Here is an 18,999-nt window from a genome sequence, read left to right on the forward strand (position 1 = left end):
AGAAATTGCATATTTCATTTTTTGAGGGAAAAAAAGAATCCCTGTATCACAAATTTAAAGCTGGAAGAGCCTTAGTCACATCATTTCATTTTATAGCTGAAAATGAGGCTCAGAGAGGTTATGTCATACAAGGAATGAACAACAGAACTAGGAAGTGAATCATGGTTGGATTGAACTCTATCCTCGTGACTGATGTGTGTAGTATGACCTACAACTGCAGCAGTGAAATTGGTGGCTGGCAGGGTATTGGGATTCCTGAGTCTCCCATTGCTTCCCATAGAACAACAAAATTCCCATGGCAAAAATAGGTATTGCACCTTTAAATAAGGAAATTAAGGACATGTGTTTTGTTAATATAGCTGAAATGATATTTTGAGGAGGATCTTGACTACCTATTTAGAAGAAAAAAATAACTGTCAACGGACAGAGTTTGCATTACAAATTATTCGAGAACATGGAGGCAGAACCTTGGGATTCTAACAGAGTCACAGATTTAGAGTTGGGAGGGGCCCCAGAGGCCATCTAATCCAATGCCCTCATTTTACAGATGAGGAAACTAAAGGCCACACAAATTAGCGGTAGAGCTGGAATTTGAACCAAGGATTCTGATTCCAAATCCAGCGCTATTTTCCACTATATACCACATTGTCTCCCTAATGAGCTACTGATTCACTTTATTATGCCTGTGGGCCTACTAGTTTTCATTCTCTCCTACCCTACTATTGTGGGAAAAGTACCAAACTCAGGGGTAAGAGGCTTGTATCCTGGTCCTGTCTTGGGAAAGTCATTTAGTCTTTCTAGGCCTCAGTTTCCTCACCTGTAACATGAGGGGACTGGTGATCTCTGAATTCCCTTTTTTTTGGGGGGGTTGTTAAATTCCCTTTCTTAGACAGTCTAGTACTCTAGGATATTACATCAAAACCTCTCAATGAAAAATCAGGAGGACCAGTAAGACATGACATAGAAGGGTTTATATTCTTTGCAGAACAAAGTTCGATAGAATACGTAGTTTGGGAGTTTAGGGGCAATGATCTCAAGGTCATTGCCACTGCTCTAGCATACAAGGTTTAGTCTTACAACATTAACAAAATAGTGCCTCAGGGATGAACTTAACCAGGGTTGATTAAGCATGGGGAAAATTGCTGTCCAAATTCACATTAGCCACACCAGAATAAAAAAGCGAACTTTGATTACATTAGGAATGAATTCTTCCTAATGGGAATAGAAGTGGTGGTTACTATTCTTCTGATTTTTTTTGTGTGTGATCACTATCTACATAGTTTTCATTTTGAAAATCAGTTCATTAAAGTTTGAGACAACTACATTACATAACCACTGTTGTTGTTCAGTTATGCCCGATTCTTCATGACTCCATTTGGTGTTTTCTTGGCAAAGATATTGGAGTGGTTTGCTATTTCCTTCTTCAGCTTATTTGACAGATGAAGAAACTTGGCCAGGGTCATATACTGGTAAGTGTCTGAGGCTGGATTTGAACTCACAAAGATGAGTCTTCCTGACTTCAGGCCCGGCACTCTATCCACTGTGCCACTACAAGTGGATGCAACTGTACATACAGAAAAATGTTTAACTAGTTCTCCAGAAAAAGTACACAGAATACATTTTTAGATTTAATCTGCATTATTAATATTTTCACTGCCACTTTCTTAAGTTGAGACAAACAATAAATGAAGCCTTATTTGTAGTCTGCCAATGCTCACAGAAAATTTAACAATTGGCTCTCAGGAACTTATGAGCTGGTTCCAGCATACTCCCAAATGTCAATATGTCAAGCACCTGTCATTTCCCTAACATATATACTCCATTAAGGCAGTTTGAAACTCATTTTTACCTTAGCAGCTAAGTCTTACAGAGTTTCCTGGGACTTGGTGAGGTTGAGACTTGCCTTGGCTCACCCAGCAGTAAGTGCCAGAACCCAGATATAAAAACCACATCCTTTGACTTTAAGTGATTCTTGAGTGATAAAGTAGAAAGTGCTTTATAGTTAAGAGGTTGTTGTTGGTTTTGTGTAGTTGTATCTGATTCTTTGTGACCCCAAGAACTTGTCCATGGGGTTTCTTGGCAAAGACACTAGAGTGGTTTGCTATTTCCTTCTCCAGTATGTGCTCATTTTAGAGATGAAGAACTGAGGCAAATAGTAGTTAAGTGACTTGCCCAGGGTCACACAGCTAGCAAGTATCTGAGGACAGATTAGAACTCTGATCTTCCTGACTTCAGGCCATTGCTCTCTCCCTTGCAATGCTTAGCTGCCCCTAGTTAGAGGACTTTCATTCGAATCAAGACTTTAACATTTAATCTTTGTGTGATTATGGGCAAATTATTTCACCTGCCTGGGCCTCAGTTTCATTCTCTATAAAATGAGGGGAGTGTTTGCTTTCAGTTCTAGGTCTATGATTCTGTAAGATTAGCATTATATCATGCAGCCCTTCTCTACATGACTTTTCAGTCAAATTTTATTATTCTCCTCTAAATTAGCAGCTCAAAAATACAAGGGATGCCTAATTCATACCTTGGAAAATGCTTACATACAAAATACTCAAATAATTAATATTGCAGCTTAAAAAAGTAGATCTCACATTTTTGACACTTGTATTATACAGACCAAATCAAGGCCCCTCTGACCCAGTTACACCTTTAGGTGACAAAATGTCACCTAAAGTATGCTGAGCTTATGTATAGGAAACAGATTTGGTGTTTGGGGCTGTTTCCCTGAAGATTAGCCTTTGGTAAATCCTGTCTTAGCAGTCAGAGTTTTATGTTGCAGAGTGAAGTAGGATCTGGCTTTCATTAAAATCAAAAAAAAATCTGTAAAAACACCCTGGGCTGGGTTTCCCGGCCAAGCTTTTCGGGAAGCGTTTGCTATGCTAACAAACAGTAACGCTGTGCCACAGCTGAGGGTTTAGCCAGAGTTTAGGAAAGAGCAGACTGACTGGTAAGGTGACCTGGACATTTTTAGTTTATTGTGTGGAAGCAAGGACAAATGCCATTACCAAAGGAGAAGGACAGCATGTAAACATTCCGGGAGAAAGGAAGAAAAGGAAAAACAAGGAGAGGATGGCACAATATTTCCAAGACATAAGACCCAGCTTGCCTGGCTTTGGGAAAAATGCAAAAGGAAGACTTTGTCATAAGCTGGAAAGAACCCAAGGATTTTAACAAGTAAATGGCCAGCAAGCTATACCTGGAGAAGACTGCTTAATGCAGAGTAACTGGATGCTATGATGTGTCAGGTAACCTGACACCACAGCAAATATTAACTCTAGAAACTTTTACCTTGGAGTTTCTCCACCTTGCAGTAAGGTCCAATTGTGTTCGTGTGTGTGTGTGTGTGTGTGTGTGTGTGTGTGTGTGTGTGTGTGTGTGTACACAGTGCAGGAACGTGAGGAATCATTGGTTGATTGGAGAAGTCAATGAGACTGCAGGACATGGTTTGTGAAAGACAAATCTTTCCCCTTTCGTCCCCTTGAAAACAGAAGGTGTATTAAAAGAATCTGAAATCTACTTTTGAATGTATCTCTAGCACTGGACCCCAACCAGCGTGCCCTGGAGGCCAAAACAGTACAGGAATATACAGTAACTCCACCTCCACACAATCTCTCCTGCTTAAGAAAATGAAAAAAATCTGTCAAATAATTACAGTCATAAGCTTCACTCACATAATGGAAGTCTGTACAATAAAATCATTGCTTTTCCTCCCTCCTGCTATTTAATGAAATGGGGGAAGGAATCTGAGAAAGCTAAGCTTGTTTCACTGTGACCTATTGGCCATGCTTTTGAATCAATGATTCTCTTATTCAGTCCCTCCTCTTCCATTGGGACTAGATAGCCAATTCACTGATTCCAAATGATGGGCCAGCTCTTCATATCAATGGGCCAAGATGAATCCGGGACCCTAGAGCCAATCATTCCTATATTTTTTCTTTTAATTCACTTATAAGAGAAAATATACATTTTTGTTTTGATCTTAAAAGATCAGTACTTAGCACAGTGCCTGGCACACAGTGGGCACTTAATAAATGTTTACTGACTTGACTATAGGAGAGTAACCACGTAAGTCATCAGTCAACTAGGCTGTCATTAAAAACTTTTGGTCTTTAAGCCACACCCACACTAGACTCCTTGGACTCTAAATGGTAGCACAATCTCTACACATACCCCATCTCAACGGAGGTTTATTTAAAAAAAAAAAGCAGAAAAATAGTATCTATTCAATCTTTCCTAGAGAGTCTCTCCCATTCCTGTTTAGTACCATTATGTTTACATATATGTGGCATTATCAAAGTGACCATACCAGGATAAATGGTTGTTTGGAAGCAGGAGACATTCTTTAAAAGGTAGTTGCCTGCCAATACAAATATATAAATTAAGAAATTTACACCAATATAAACATTGAAACTTGTACTTGAGACAGTCCTTGATCATGTTTTGTTGGACTCAGGAAAATAAAGGTGGTTTTTCTATGAAGCTGGTACTGATGGTGAACTATGTTTAGACAAAGACCCTTTTTCTTTCGTACCCTCCATGAAATCCTTTGGTGTCATCAGGGCCTCTTGGCAACCTCAGTACTCCCACAGGTGACCCATCTGCATTCTGGACTTTCCGGGTGAGTAGCGGGCTGGCTGCCGGACTTTTCTCACGTGTTCCCCACTGGGCTAGTCGACGTCTCTGCACCCAGGGGCTACTGGAGGGAGTGATGCTGCTGTCTGAGGAATAATCCATACACTTCTGAACAATCTCAGGGCTGGCACTAGAGTTCAGTGTGACATCCTCAGCCAGTGGAGATTTCTTGGACACTCCTTTGCGCTGCACCAGAGGGCTGTTCCAAGGACTTGAGCGAGGGGAGGCATTTGGACTCAGGTGGTGGTTTTGATAGATGGAAGGACTAAGCTTGCTGGAGGCCATGTATCGGCGTTCTGCCATGGGGGATGTCGGATTACTCTCTGGGTCTGAGGAGCTATTAGCTGATGACTCATCACCCAGGTACTGAAGCTCCTCCACTCTCTTATTTAGGGTCTTATTTTGGTGGAAGCTCACGGCAGGTTCCTCCTCCTGGTTCTTATCTTTTGGTGCCTTCTTCTTGGGTGCTTTCATACCAATGAGGACAACTTTAATGCTGCCTTTGCTTGGAGATCCCATGCTCATGGACTCATGGGCCCTGATGGCAGCATCTACCTCTTCAAACTCCACAATTGCACACACTTGAGTCCCTACTTGACTGTACCGGCTGCTAAACTTCCGGATGTCTGGAGGCAACTCTTTCCCTGGCTTGAGAATTCGTACAGATGAGATGACTCCAAATGTTCCAAAGATCTTAAGAAGATGCTCCATGACCTTTTCCTGCAGTCTTCCATTCTCCTGAAGCACAGCCAGAGCCCATGGCTTGGGGAACAAGTGGAGGTCATAGACCAGCAGCATCCTACTGGGTTGATTTTCAACAGGAAAGAAAGGAACAGGTGTAATCCTCCTCACCTTCCGATGATCCTCATTCAACTCCAGTGTCTCTGAATACTTCAAAGCATAGGCTGTGGTTCTCCAGTCCCGAGTAAGGTGTTTCACCTGGAAAAGGCAAATTTGAAATTGCCTTATTTAACTACTCCTTCAGAATCATCAATCCTACACCAATGAGATCTATCTAGATCAGGAAGACTCATCTTCCTGAGTTCAAATCTGGCCTCAGACACTTACTAGCTGTGTGACCCTGGGCAAGTCACTAACCCTGTTTGCCTCAGTTTTCTAATCTATAAGATGAGCTGGGGAAGGAAATGGCAAACCACTCTAATGGATTTGCCAAGAAAAACCCAAAAGATGTCACAAAGAGTCAGACATAACTGAAAATGACTGAACAACAACAAAAATATTTCTACAACTAAAGATATTATTTTTTAATTTAAATTTTTTGAATTAATAAAAATCTATTTTTTTTCTTTTTCCCACCTAGGGAAGGGTACCAAGAAGAATAAACCGTATACATCATCAATCAACCAAATTTCCCCTAAAAAGAAGTCCTTTGGGCCTTAGAATAACATACTCCACCAACCCCCTTGGGATTGAGATAATAGCACACTCTTTACACATACTTCATCTTAAGGAAGAAACTATGGTTGTTACTGTTCCCGTTATTTTTCTAAATAGCCACTGGTCAATCTTTCCTAGGTATTCTCTCCCACTCTTTCTTAGAACCATCACCCTTAAATATATGTAGTATCATTAAAACTGGTAAAAAAGGAAAACAAAAGCCTTTTAAACAAGTATGCATAGTCAAACAAAACAAATTGTCACACTGGTCACGTCCAAAAAAATATGTGTCTCAATTTGCACAATGAGTGCACCACTTCTTTGTCAGGAGGTAGGCACCATACTTCATCACGAGTTACAATTAAGGATGCTAAGTAAAGAAACATTAAAGTGAGAGAGCTCAGAGATTTTAAAATCCAAAACAGAAAAAAGGATTCCCAGAAAAGAGTTATCTCAAATACAATCTGATTCTCCTTCTCTGTGCTCACGAGTACCTCTGGGACTTACATTTAGTCCAAAAGTGCTCTAGGGTCTCCTTGCAACATTTCAGATGAGAACAGGAGAATGCCTCAAATTAGACCTCAGAAACATGGAATGGGACAGAGGACCTAGGTTTTGGAGGGAAAACCATTGGAGAGAAATGCTTTGCTTCAGGGCTCTTTGCATTTGAATGGTGTGAAACAATCTGCCAAAGTGCACAAGATAACTTGTGGAAATGATCTTCTAGTTGCATGACTCATCAAGCTTACTTAAGCTTGTTTCCTTCCTGGCCAGCAAGCACGGTTCTCATCAAGGAACAATTGATCTACTTTCACATTTTCTCTCACTATACTGAAATATATGGGGATGGTTCCCCCTCCTCCTCTCCCACCTCCACTCCTAGGACTATAAAACTACCTACAATGACAGAAGCACCTGTTGGGGGCTCTCCATCTCCCTCCTTGATAAGACTGCAATCAGAAGAAGCCATTTCAACCACAGTCAGACCTTAAGAGACCCAAAGAGAGGCAGGGTGGTGGAGTCAGAGGCCCTGGCTTCAAATACGGACTCAGCTACTTATTGTCTGTGTGACTCTAGGAAAGGCATTTAACCTTTCCAGGTGAAATGTGGGATGTGCAAATTTAGGGACATTTCCACTCCAAATGTTCATAGGGAATATTGGTGTCTGACCTGTAAAAGAGCCTTCTGGGCTTGCAGTGGTCTGATCAGCCACATTGGACACACTGTTCCTTGACCCCAATGTAGGGAGGTCAACCAACCTTCCTAGGCTTCAGTTGCTCATCTGTAAAATAAGTGGGTTGGACTAGAATGCCTCTAAGCTTTGAATCTTAAACCTTACATTTCAAGAAACTTCTCATAATGAGCTAATAATAAGGGGTGCAATGGATGGAGCGCTGGGCCTGGAGTCAGGAAGACCCATCTTTCTGAGATCAAATTTGGCCTCAGATCCTTGCTGTGTGACCCTGGGGAAGTCACTTAACCCTGTCTGCCTCAGTTTCCTCATCTGTCAAATGACCTGGAAAAGGAAATGGCAAGCCACTGCAGTATCTTTGCCAAGAAAACCCGTCTCAAATAGTTGGACTCAACTGAAAAACAATTAAATAACAACTCGCAGGCTACCTTCTGCTACTTCCTAACCCTCAGATTACTGATACAACCTACTAATTGAAGAGTTTGTATTTCACAGAACCTTAGGGCTGCTGGAACTGTTTTGAGGCCAGCTAGTCTGTGCCTTCACACAGCCTTCCTCCCGATATCCATGCACCTAGAGTTATTCTGTGATCAAAGTGACACTCTGGCAATTCCCTTTTATAATTATCTGTAGTTCCAATCTGAGAATATTTCATAGTAGCTAACCTAAATCCCTTCTCCTATTATTTAAGCTCATATCCTCTTCTGGCCTTAGTAAATGGAGATGGAAAATTATTGATCTGATATAGTAGAAATTTGTTTTGTTTGACTATACTTACTTGTTTCAAGAGAGGGTTTTTATTTTGGGGGTCCAATATCAGGAGAGTAGGGTGAACCAGGGGGTAGTGATAGTGATGCCAAAAAAAAAATAAGAGAACCAATGAAACCTTTAAAGATACATAAATGAGAGAAGGGAGTTCATAAGGGGATGTAGACAAGCAAAGTAATGTTGGACCTAAAGTCAGGAAGGTAGAGCTGGGTTCAAATGCCATCTCAGATACTTATAAGATATGTGACCCTGGGCCAGTCACTTAACCTCTATCTGCCTCAGCTTCCTGCAAAATGTAAATAACAACAGCACCTACCACTCAGGGCTGTTGTGAGGATAACATGAGATAAAATTTGTAAAGCACTTTGAAAATCTTAAAGCACTATATAAACATTAGCTATTAAATATGTTTATGTATATGTACTGACATATTTTATGCAATACATTCATAGTTTCACACACAATCCCCTCTTTTCTGGCTTTCTTTGTATATGAAAATGTTCATGTTTGTCGATGACTTTCTAATTCACAATTTTAAAATGTTCAAAGAACATTATTGGTCAGTCAGAACCACAAGAAAAATAAGCCAATTGTCCTTGAGTGCCTTGAAATAGCTTCCTCAAATTTGGTCTTACCTTCTTGAAAGATGTGAGTAGCTTGACACTCACATAGCCCTGCTTGTTCCTTCTAACGTGTTTGAGGAGGAAGGCGTCTTTTTCTAGGTTTTCATCCGAGAAATAGAACTCAATCTGATCAACCAGCTTCAAGATTAACTCATAGCTTGGTGGCTTCCAGTCCTGGTCCTGGTCAGAACCATCATTCTCTCCTCCGCTTGTAGTCGTACCACTAAAACCAGATGAGAAATGCTTAATTTGTGAAGCTAGTAACCATTCTACAGTTGGTCACTGGAGAAAAGGTGGCCCCACAGTGAGGGTGATGTTTTTAAAGTGTTAAATTTTCTTTTTTAGAAAGGGATGAATTTGTGATACAATATTATCTGCCCCTACACACTCATGACTCAGTTGTAGATAGTGAGTACCCCAGGGAGCTGCATATTTAACTCAAATTAGTAGAACTGGAAAACCAGCGCTCCAGGGCCTCTGTCACATCTGGAATGTGCTGACTTCACAAAAGAACTGCTTCAAATTTGGTTCCTACCTACACTTCAACCTAGTGTTCAAAAACACCCCCATCTTAAAACATACTATTCACCTCCTAACAGAGGTAATAGATTTAGGGTATAGAATGAGACATGGGACAGCTAAATAGTGCAGTGGTTGGAAGGCTGGGCTTGGAATCAGGAAGATCTGAATTCAAATCCAGCCTCAGACACCCACTGTCTGTGTGATCCTGGGCAAGTTACTTAATCCTGTTTGCCTCAGTTTCCTCATCTATAAAACGAGCTGGAGAAGAAAATGGTGAACCACTCAAGTATCTTTGCCAAGGAAACCCCAAATGGGGTTATGAAGAGTCAGACGTGACTGAAATGACTTAACAACAAAAATTATTTTATATAAATTATATACATATATATAAATCAGTCATACCTTTTGCAATTCAATTTTGAAAAAGAAATTTTTGACAAAATGTGGACACTGACAGAGGAAAGGAAGTATAAGAAGAATTTAAAGTCATTAATCCATAGGAAGCCTGTAGACTATTTTAAAGTATCTTATTTGAAGCCCATGAAAAATGAGTACTATCTTAAACTGTATATGGTCTCGAGACCCACAGTTTAAGAAGCACTAAAGGTGTTCATGAGTGAAAAACATTTAAGAAGCCAAAAAATTCTGGGCTTTTGGAACCTGGGGGTTGGGGGAGAGGAAAGGTGGACAGAAGACAACAAAGAGCCTAACACAATCCTGTCTTACTGACTAGTAATGCCAAAGAAACCATCATGATGAAGAAATATCTTTCAAAAAGCACAGGAATCACTCAAGGGAAAAGTAGAAAGGGAAGCTCCAAAGGTGTGACAAGTCAGGTATAAACTTCAAAGGAAATAGTCTTATAAAAAAATTGGGAGACCACTAGCTAAATCAAAATATGATGTTCTTTATGTGTATCAAAGGGAGGATGCCAGCTCAAGAATCAGCACAATGATCTCAATGCAAAATGTGACCAAGAAATGAAAAGCTGATGTCAAACAGATCATATAAATTTCACACCTTGTTCTTTGCAAGTTAAGTTGTTGGAAAGATTCCACTCCCAGGTTCCCCTTTGCAACAGAGGCTGGAGGGGTGATGCAGGAACTGGGTGTCTCCTAATCATGGAGCTATTCAAGTAAGGGCTGCATGAACACTTGGCAGAGATATGATAGAAAAAGGATTCGAGTTTGGGTGAGAAGCTGGATTAAATGGTCTCAAAGGCCCCTTTCACATCTACGGTTCGTGATACCAGATCTAATAATCATAAAAGCACAGGGTGTCTGTACCTGGTGACAAAAAACTAGATAGGGATAAATCACAGGGATAAAGATAAATCACAAGAATTGGAAAGCATCCACCCAAGGATTTTATAGGATGTTAAAGGTGAAACTGTGTAATTGTTTATCAAAATGCATAACCTATTACTTAAATGAACACTTACTATGGGACTAGAAAGTAGAGAATGCAGTTCTTGCTCTTATAAGGATTTCCATAGGGGATCAGAGAAACAACAGATCAGTGAGTTTATTATATATCAGGCAATCCAGAAGACTCCATAATGAAGCATACATTTCATTGAACATTTAAGTAAATACTGTACATTGGAGCTATGTGGCTGCAAATAATGGGAGATCACAATTTGTAAAGAATCACAAATTGCAGATGACCCAAAAAGCAGTGTTATATGAGGCTCGAATGAGATGTATCAAATGAAATAACCTATGTGAATGTGTTTTGTAAACTGCAAGGTACTGCACGAATGAAAGTTAAGATGGTTGTTCTCATGCAAGTTTATTATTAATAATGGTTGGTTTATAAACTCTCAGATAATAAATGGAGAAAGGAAGTCTATGATATATGTCGGATAAAAAGCCATGTGTTATTTATTTGTAGTGTGAAAGACAGGCAGCTTTGAGAGAAGGATGGAACAGGATGGTTAGTGCGTTCTGAATATTTTATCTCCACTGAGTTTATGTCAGCTTCTCTGCAGGGGCCCTTAGGGTCAGCTTTATTCCAGATGCCAGCATGTAGCAGGAGCTGTATCAGAGAATTGCCTAGGGAGCGCCACTGGGCACTGGAAAGAACAGCCCACCAGGTGGGAGTCTGAAGAGTTGAGGGTAAAGGTTGAACAGGTAGGAAGAACCAGGAACCAAGACTTGTCTGAAGAAGCTCTGGTGCCAAGGGGATTTAACTTCTGTTGCTGATAAAATCTACACAGACATAATGAGAAGTTGTTTTCTATAGCCACAGCTAAATCTCATCAGTACCAGACACTGCATATTACCTTCCCCCTCCCCCTTGCAAAGCCTTGCTGAATGTTTAGTTACTTAAAGTCAGAGTGGGTTTCTGCAAGCAGAGTATTCTGGGCAAGTCAAGACACTGTGTATTAGAATAGGAGTTATTAACCTGGAGTCTTAAAGGGGATTTCAGGAGGAATGTGTAAACTTAGCTATGAAAAAATTACATGATTATTTTGACACAATTTATTTACTTTGTAATCCTATATATATTATTTTTATGCATTTAAGAACATTATTCTGAGAAGGGGTCCATAGGCTTTACCACAGTGTCAAAGGAGTCTGTGATTTGAAAAAAAAAATTTTAATATTTGCAATAGAGAAATAATCCCTTCTTTGAAGCTCTAGCAAGGTGTTCTTGTACTACCCTGCCTCTTAGAACAAGCAGTGAATGGGGGGGGGGGAATGTATTATCTTATTTCTATCGTGGGTGTGTTTCTCTAGCTGCATTTTTTAGCCACCTAACATTAATTAAGCACCTACTCTGTGCCAGGCTTTGTGCTAAATGCTGCAGATACAAAGGAAGGCAAAACAGAGTCCCTGCTGATAAGGATCTCACAGTCTAATGGTAACAACATGCAAACAACTATGTGCAAAGAAGAAATATGAACAGAATAAATTGGAGATTATTGAGAAGGGAGGCACTAACATTGAGGAGGGTGGTGAAAGACTTCTTGTAGAAGATGAGATATTAGCTGGGACTTGAGCGAAGTCAGCTAGGAGATGGAGATGAGGAAGCAGAGTCTTCTAGATATTTGGGAAAGCCTGGGGAAATGTGGGAAGCTGGAAGATGGAGTGTCTTGTGCTTGGAGCAACAAGGAAGCCGGTGTCACTAGATTGCAGAGTATGTGGAGAGGAATATGGTGCAAGGAGACTGGAAAGGTAGAAAGGGGTCAGGTATTAAGGGCTTTCAAAGCCAAAGGGCATTTTACACTTGACCCTGGAGGTAACAGGGAGTTGCTGGAGTTGATTGAATAAATAAGGGGAGGGGGTGACTGACAGCTTTGCACTTTAGGCAGATCCTTTTGGCAGCTGAGTAGAGGGCATATTGGAATGGGAAGAGCCTTGTGGCAGAGAGACCAGTTAGCAAGCTGTTGCAATTGTCTAGATGTGAGGTGATAAGGGTCTGAATCAAGGCTGGGGTACTTTCAAAGGAGAAAAGGAGGCATAAAGGAAAGATGTTACCAAGATAGAATCGACAGGACTTGACCACTGATGAGATGGGGAAGGCAGAAGAGTTCAGAGAGAATAAGCAATTAGGGATGCCACCTAGGTTGTGAGTCTAGAAGACTAATAGAAAAATGCCCACAAAGACCCCAATGACCTAGAAAATAAAAGAGATGGGCATGAGTGATGGTAAAGATTGAAAGATTCATTTCTTAATGAAATAGAATTTTTCCAAGCAAAAGATGTTTGAAAACTATTACCCAACTTGAATGGAAGCAATTATTACCAATGGATTGTAAATTCCTCCTCTTGATTTAGATCACAGTTGTGTCTCCATATCTATCTTTGTATACCCAGTTGATAGCATAGTACCTTTTTACACGGTAGGTGTTTAATCAATGTTTGCTGAATCACTTTCCAAAAGATGAAGAAGTCTCCTCTCTTGACCAGTGGTCTGCCTTTTATCCTGCTTCTTTCACCCTATATCCTTTCTAGGTACATGAAACTTCACTTTCATTCCTTAGGCTTTCTTGTATTATAACAAGCTTGATAAATGGTACTTCAAGGATCTTGTGCTATTTAATATTTTTAATCAATGATTTAAATAAAGGTATAGATGACATGCTTATCACATCTGCAGATTAAATGAAGCTAGGAGAATAGCTAACACACTGGATAAAAGGGTTACGATTAAGAAAGATTTGAACAGTTTAGCACATTGAGGCCAATTCAAATAAGATAAATTTAATAGGGATCTGTCAACAAGCATATATTAAGGGCTTGCTGTGTGCTAGGCACTGTGCTAAGTGTAAAAGAAAAACATTCCCTGTCCTCAAGGAGCTTACATTCTTTTTTTTGGTGGGGGGAGACAAAATGGATTCTAAATAAGTTTATATCAAATACGTACAAGATCAATCAATACCAGGTATTTTGGGGGGAGAGAGGTCACTACCACTCAGAAGCATCAGGCAAGATCTCATGTAGATTCAAAAGGGTTCTTTATTTGGGGTCCACAGACCTTCTAAAAATACATGGATATATTTAAAGGGGTCTGTGAACTGGAATGGGAAAAATTACATCTTTATTTTCACTAATCATTAGTTTCCTTTGCAATCTTATGTACTTTATTTTATGCATTTAAAAATATTGTTTGGAGAAGAGATCCACAGGCTTTATCATATTGCCAAAGGGATCCATGACACAAAAAGTTAAGAGCCCCTGATATAAAAGGTAGCGCTTCAACTTAGTCTAGAAGGAAACCAGGGATTCTAAGATGTGGAGGTGAGGAGGTGGAGCATTCCAGGTGTGGGGGACAGCCAGCATAAAGGCACAGAGATGGGAAATGTCTCTGTGTGGAACAGTAAGTAAGCCAGTGTACCTGGATCATGGAGTTCGTGGATGGATAAATTCAAAGAATTATATTTGGATTCCAAATGTCAACTTTATAAGCATGAGATGGCAGGAGGCATGCATGGCTAGATATCAACTCATCTGGGGATTTTAGGAGACTGCAAGTTCAGTGTGAGTCAAGAGTTTGAAACAATGTTAATGTGACATTAGCCTGAAGTAAGAGAGGCAAAGCATACAGAAATAAGGAAGTAATAGTACTAATGACATCTATACTCATCCTAGCAAGTTGTACACAACAGAGATCTATAGTTTCACATACAATCCTCTTTTTCTGTTCTATTATGTATAGGGAAGTATCTGCTAATATTTAATAAGAGCTTTGTAAATCCTGAATTTCTACTTGAATGTTAGCCATCATCATCATCACCATCATTTGCTATTTACGTTCAGAATAAAAATTTTTAAAAATTAAAAAAATCTTTACATTGGTCTGATCATTCTCTTACATTAGGTTTAGCTCAGGATTCTTTATTTTAAGAAGAACATGAATAAGTTGGAGAGTAACCAACGAACAGGGAGCCAGGACAGTGAAAGACACCACTACACAAAACAGTGCTATTAGAGAAAAAGTATACCTTTGCAAGTGATATTCAACAATTGGTCACATTTTCACTATTTCATAATTAACTGAAAGTAGAACATATAAGATCCCATTGTGCTTCCTGTTTGTTGATTATAAAAAATAACCTATAACAAAATACTACCTTACAGGTAGACTCTTTTACAATAAGGTGTTTCCCAAACATACATCAAGATCATTCAAAATTCATTAGAAGATTCAATAACAGAAATAACCCCAGTCAATGACCTATTAATAAACATCCAGTGAAGCACAGAACAGGGAAACGTATGCTCACCAGAGGTGAACGTACACTTATGCTTAATACCAATCATTGATTTAAAACTATGTCAGGATCACCATCCAAAGGGATCCTTCTTCCATCTGAATTCTGCACTGGACCTCCTTCATCACAGATAACACTGTGATGTTTGAATCAAGCCCTAGAATACTGGAGAATCTTTTGGAAGAGATTTGTCATCATTCAAAGGAGTCTGTCCAAGTGGATGAAGGAAATCTACTTTTCAGATTTCTACATGGATTCACATAGATATTCTATAAAGTTCAGCTAACAATATGTATATCTGAGGCAGAAAGTAGAATTGGATAAGAAGTTAAGAAAATAATTGAATCAAAGGAAGAGGGCCAGCTGCAATGCTTTTGGGAAATTGCAAAGCTCTTTTTAAGTGATCCCAAGCTTCCTATGAAAGTCAAGGCTCATCTTTTCAATATAAACATTTCAATGGTGTTGCTATGTGGCAATGAGACAAGAGGAAAACAACTGCTTGCAAATAACAAAAAAAAAATTGGGGATCACACAGAGGGCAATGGAGAAGCATATGTTGAGTGGCAGCAATAACCAATAAGAAACTCCAAGATGGGTTGGTCAAGTTGCAAGAGTAAGGAATGAGGGGTAGACAGCCAAAGACCTCCACTGCTACCCTTGTGATGTTGGCAAAAGCGAGGAAGGTCTTCAGCACATTAGGTTGATTCCCATGTCAAATTTTTGGGAGGATATGAACTGGAGTTGCACAGATGACATTGCAAGTACAGAGAGGCCACAATCTGCGCTGCTGGAAGGCACTCCTGGATCAGTGAAGCCACAGATGCATGATTACTTGAGTTATCACGCAGAAGAGAGCTTAGACATTTTCTCTTTCCTACAGAATGCAGATCTAAAAGTAATGGATGAGTGTTTCAAAGAGGAAAATTTATGTCTAATGTAAGCAAAAACTTCAAGCTATCCAAAATGGAATAGGCTGCACAGAGGGTAATAGGTTACTCCTCATTGGGATTATAGATTTAGACCTCTGAGGTCATCCAAGTCAACCCCCTCATTTTACAGACATGGAAATTAAGGTCCAGAGTGGTTAAGTGATTTATCAAGTTCACACTGGCAATAAGTAGCAACATAGGGATTTGAACTTGGTTCCTCTGTTTACAAATCCTGCACTCTTCCTACTATGCCACTCAGTGGGTTTCAAGCAAAACCTGGATAACTCTGTGTCATGCATGTTGTAGAGAGGATTCTTTTTCAGGTCTGAACTAGCCTGGATGGCTGCTAAGTTGGGTCACTCAATTCTGAAATTCTGTGAATACTGTGACATGGAAGCCAAACAAGCTAACGTCATTTTAGACAACATTGAGGGGCATAATGTCTATGACTAGGAAGGTGACATTCCCACTGTACCCTGCCTTGGTTAAACATTTATTATACTGCATACAAATCTGGGTGCCAGGTTTTAGGAAGAGCTGGAGAGCACCCAGAGGACACTAAATGGTTAAAGGCCTCATGTTCATATTATGAGAATCAACTGAAAGAACCAGAGGTATTTAGCCTGCACAAGAAAAGACTTTGGGACAATATGATAGCTGTCATGTGGGAAAAGGGGTGATTAAATTTATTCTCTGGGACTCAAAGAGTAGAACCAAGCGCAATAGTTGGAAGTTGGAAAGAGGCCAATTTGAACTTGATAATAGGAAAAATACTTCTTCATGATTTGAGCTATCCAAAAGCAGAATGGACTGCCTTAGAAGCTGTGGGAAGTCTTCAGGCAAAATACTGAAGATCACTTAGTGGCTATGGTAGGGAGGGGATTCTTTTTTCCTTTTGGGCTGGACTTGATGGCCTGTGAGGTCCTTGAAACCATGACCCCTGACTGATGATTAAGGCTCAGAAGTTGAAACACTGAAGCCTCCTAGAGCAAACATAGGAAAGAGAGTCTCTTGATACTACAAGAGTCCCACCCCTTTGAATACTAGACCCAGTATTATGAATCTAACAGTATTGTGAAGCATGGAATTCAGATGGTTAGGACACTGACGGCAGGTACTAGTTAGTGGGGATACAACAGGCTTATGCAAAAAAAAAAATACTTCTTGGGCTTTACCTAGAATTAAGACACTGATCAGCAGGTTTGAGAAACCTAAAAATCACAGAATGTCAAAGCTGAAAGACACCTTCAACATCATCAAGCCTTCAGTTCCTTCACTTTATAAATGAGGAAACTGAGGCCTTGAGAAAGGAAGTGATTTGGCCAAGATAATACAGCTAATCAACGGCCAAACTGGGACTAGAACCCCAAGCAATGTTCCTCTACAACCAGAATAAGTCAATTTATATTATAAGGCATAATATGCTAAACTGACTGCTTGACTGGTATAGACTGTTAAAACTGTTGAATACTACAGCTTGGGGGATGCTAGAAGTGACAGAACTTAGCAAATAGATAGCTAAGAGTTCATGAATTAATCCTTCTGTGAGTCTACCTTTATGCCACTTACGAATCTACAAATCTCTCATCACTCACTCTGGGGTGGGGGTGACAGAGACAGAGACAAAGAGAGGGAGAGAGGAAGAGACAGAGACAGAAAGCACTCAAAAGGAGACAGCTTGGATTACATAGAATATAATAGAGGAGTGGGTAGCAATACTCTTTTATCACGCTCTTTGCACTGGGGGGAGCTCAGCTCTTACAAAAAAAAATGTGGATTTAGGTGTAGACAGCTAGACAAAGTGAGTAACAGCTGGGACTAGTACATCAGTGTCCTTTTCCATAGGCATGACTGACCCAACCCAAATGATTGATATGGAGTTTTTGGCAGCCCTGGCTTACAGGACATCAACGGCTCCCTAAACTCTGCACCTCCGATGGCCAGCCACTGGGAAGACAGAGATGGAGATGCTGCTCTCTGAAAGAAAAACCTCAGAGTCTACGATAACAGAATCGTGTAGATCGAGAATGGGGCCCACCAGACTTATATGGGCCCCTCCCACCGTCCTGTGGGGAAGGGGCCGGGATGTGGTGCAGGCTGTGTGAGTGTCTCCCAACAAGCGCGCGATCTGGGTGCCCCGCGCTAGCTCTTCCAGCCCCAGGGAACCTGGGGAGGGGAAAGTCTGAGCCCTAGTGCAGAACAGCCCTTGCTGCCTGTCTGGTCTGGCGCGCTATCGCCCATGCGGTTGTCCAGACCGCCCCCTCCCCTCCCCTTCTCCATTCCAAAGCACCCCGTAGCCCTCTCCAGGCCTTTCCTGCTCTCGTACCTGTGCCCGCGGCTAGGCTCATCCTCGCTGGCACTGCCCCATCCGGGGCTGAGATAGCGAGCCGAGTCCCCGTCGTCTTCCCCTTCCCCGATGCCCCCCCATCGCGGCCCCAACCTCTTCTCCCCCTCCTCTTCGGCCGCCTGGATGGCTACTCGAATCTGCACCGGATTCTTAGTCCGGGACCAAGCCTCGTATTGCTCCTCCTCTCCCAATGCATCCTCTTGTTGCCCTGCGCCGTCCCAGCCGCCCACCTCAATCGGCTGAGCCATGGCGGAGCCGGAGAGCAGGCGGAGCCGAGGGGCTGAGGCTGGGAGCGTGGCGGTCTCCCCTGCCTGCGCTAGGACTGCCTGCCAGATCGGGGGCGGCGGCAGCGGGAGACTGGCTGGGGATCTGGGAGGGGAGGGACTTGAGGGGTCGGTGCTGCCCCCTCTGCAGGCGGGCCGGCCTCCCTAGCAGCAGATCTGGTTCGCCCAATACTAGGCTGAACCTCTCCTTTTAAGGGAAGCGGGGTGGGGGAGGCTGGAGGGTGAGTCAATTTCATTTGTGCTTTTTGCGTCGCGATCGGGGGTCAGCTGACGCCCGTCAGGGAATTAACCCCCCAATTCCCGATACTCCACCTTCCCTCCACCCTCATCCGTCTCATGTTGCACGGAAGGAAGGGGCCCTAGGCAGGAGAGAAGGTAGCATTTAGGATTATGGGAACTACAGTGATAACTCAGAGAAAACCTAGGAGATTATATAGGACCACCTCACACTTCACAGATGGGAAACTGAGGCTCAGAGTAAATGACCTATCCCATAGGTAACAAGCGGTAGAGCTAGTTTTGAATCTTGAGCCTCTGGCTCCAAATCTAGGTCATCATAATCTCTCAGGCTTGCGCCTACCT

General features: G+C 41.4%; 1 protein-coding gene across 1 annotated transcript; it reads right to left on the minus strand.

Moving 5' to 3' along the window:
- Nucleotides 1-952: 952 nt before the first annotated feature.
- Nucleotides 953-18,575, minus strand: LARP6 (La ribonucleoprotein 6, translational regulator). Its single transcript, XM_020982082.2, has 3 exons — nucleotides 18,113-18,575; nucleotides 8,629-8,839; nucleotides 953-5,574 (listed from the first exon to the last, which is right to left on the minus strand). The coding sequence occupies exons 1-3, from the start codon at nucleotides 18,379-18,381 to the stop codon at nucleotides 4,507-4,509; spliced, it is 1,548 nt and encodes a 515-aa protein (XP_020837741.1). The 5' UTR covers nucleotides 18,382-18,575; the 3' UTR covers nucleotides 953-4,506.
- Nucleotides 18,576-18,999: the final 424 nt, after the last annotated feature.

Source organism: Phascolarctos cinereus, unplaced genomic scaffold, assembly GCF_003287225.1.
Source record: "Phascolarctos cinereus isolate Bilbo 61053 unplaced genomic scaffold, phaCin_HiC Scaffold_3;HRSCAF=262, whole genome shotgun sequence".
NCBI classification, from domain to species: Eukaryota; Metazoa; Chordata; class Mammalia; order Diprotodontia; family Phascolarctidae; genus Phascolarctos; species Phascolarctos cinereus.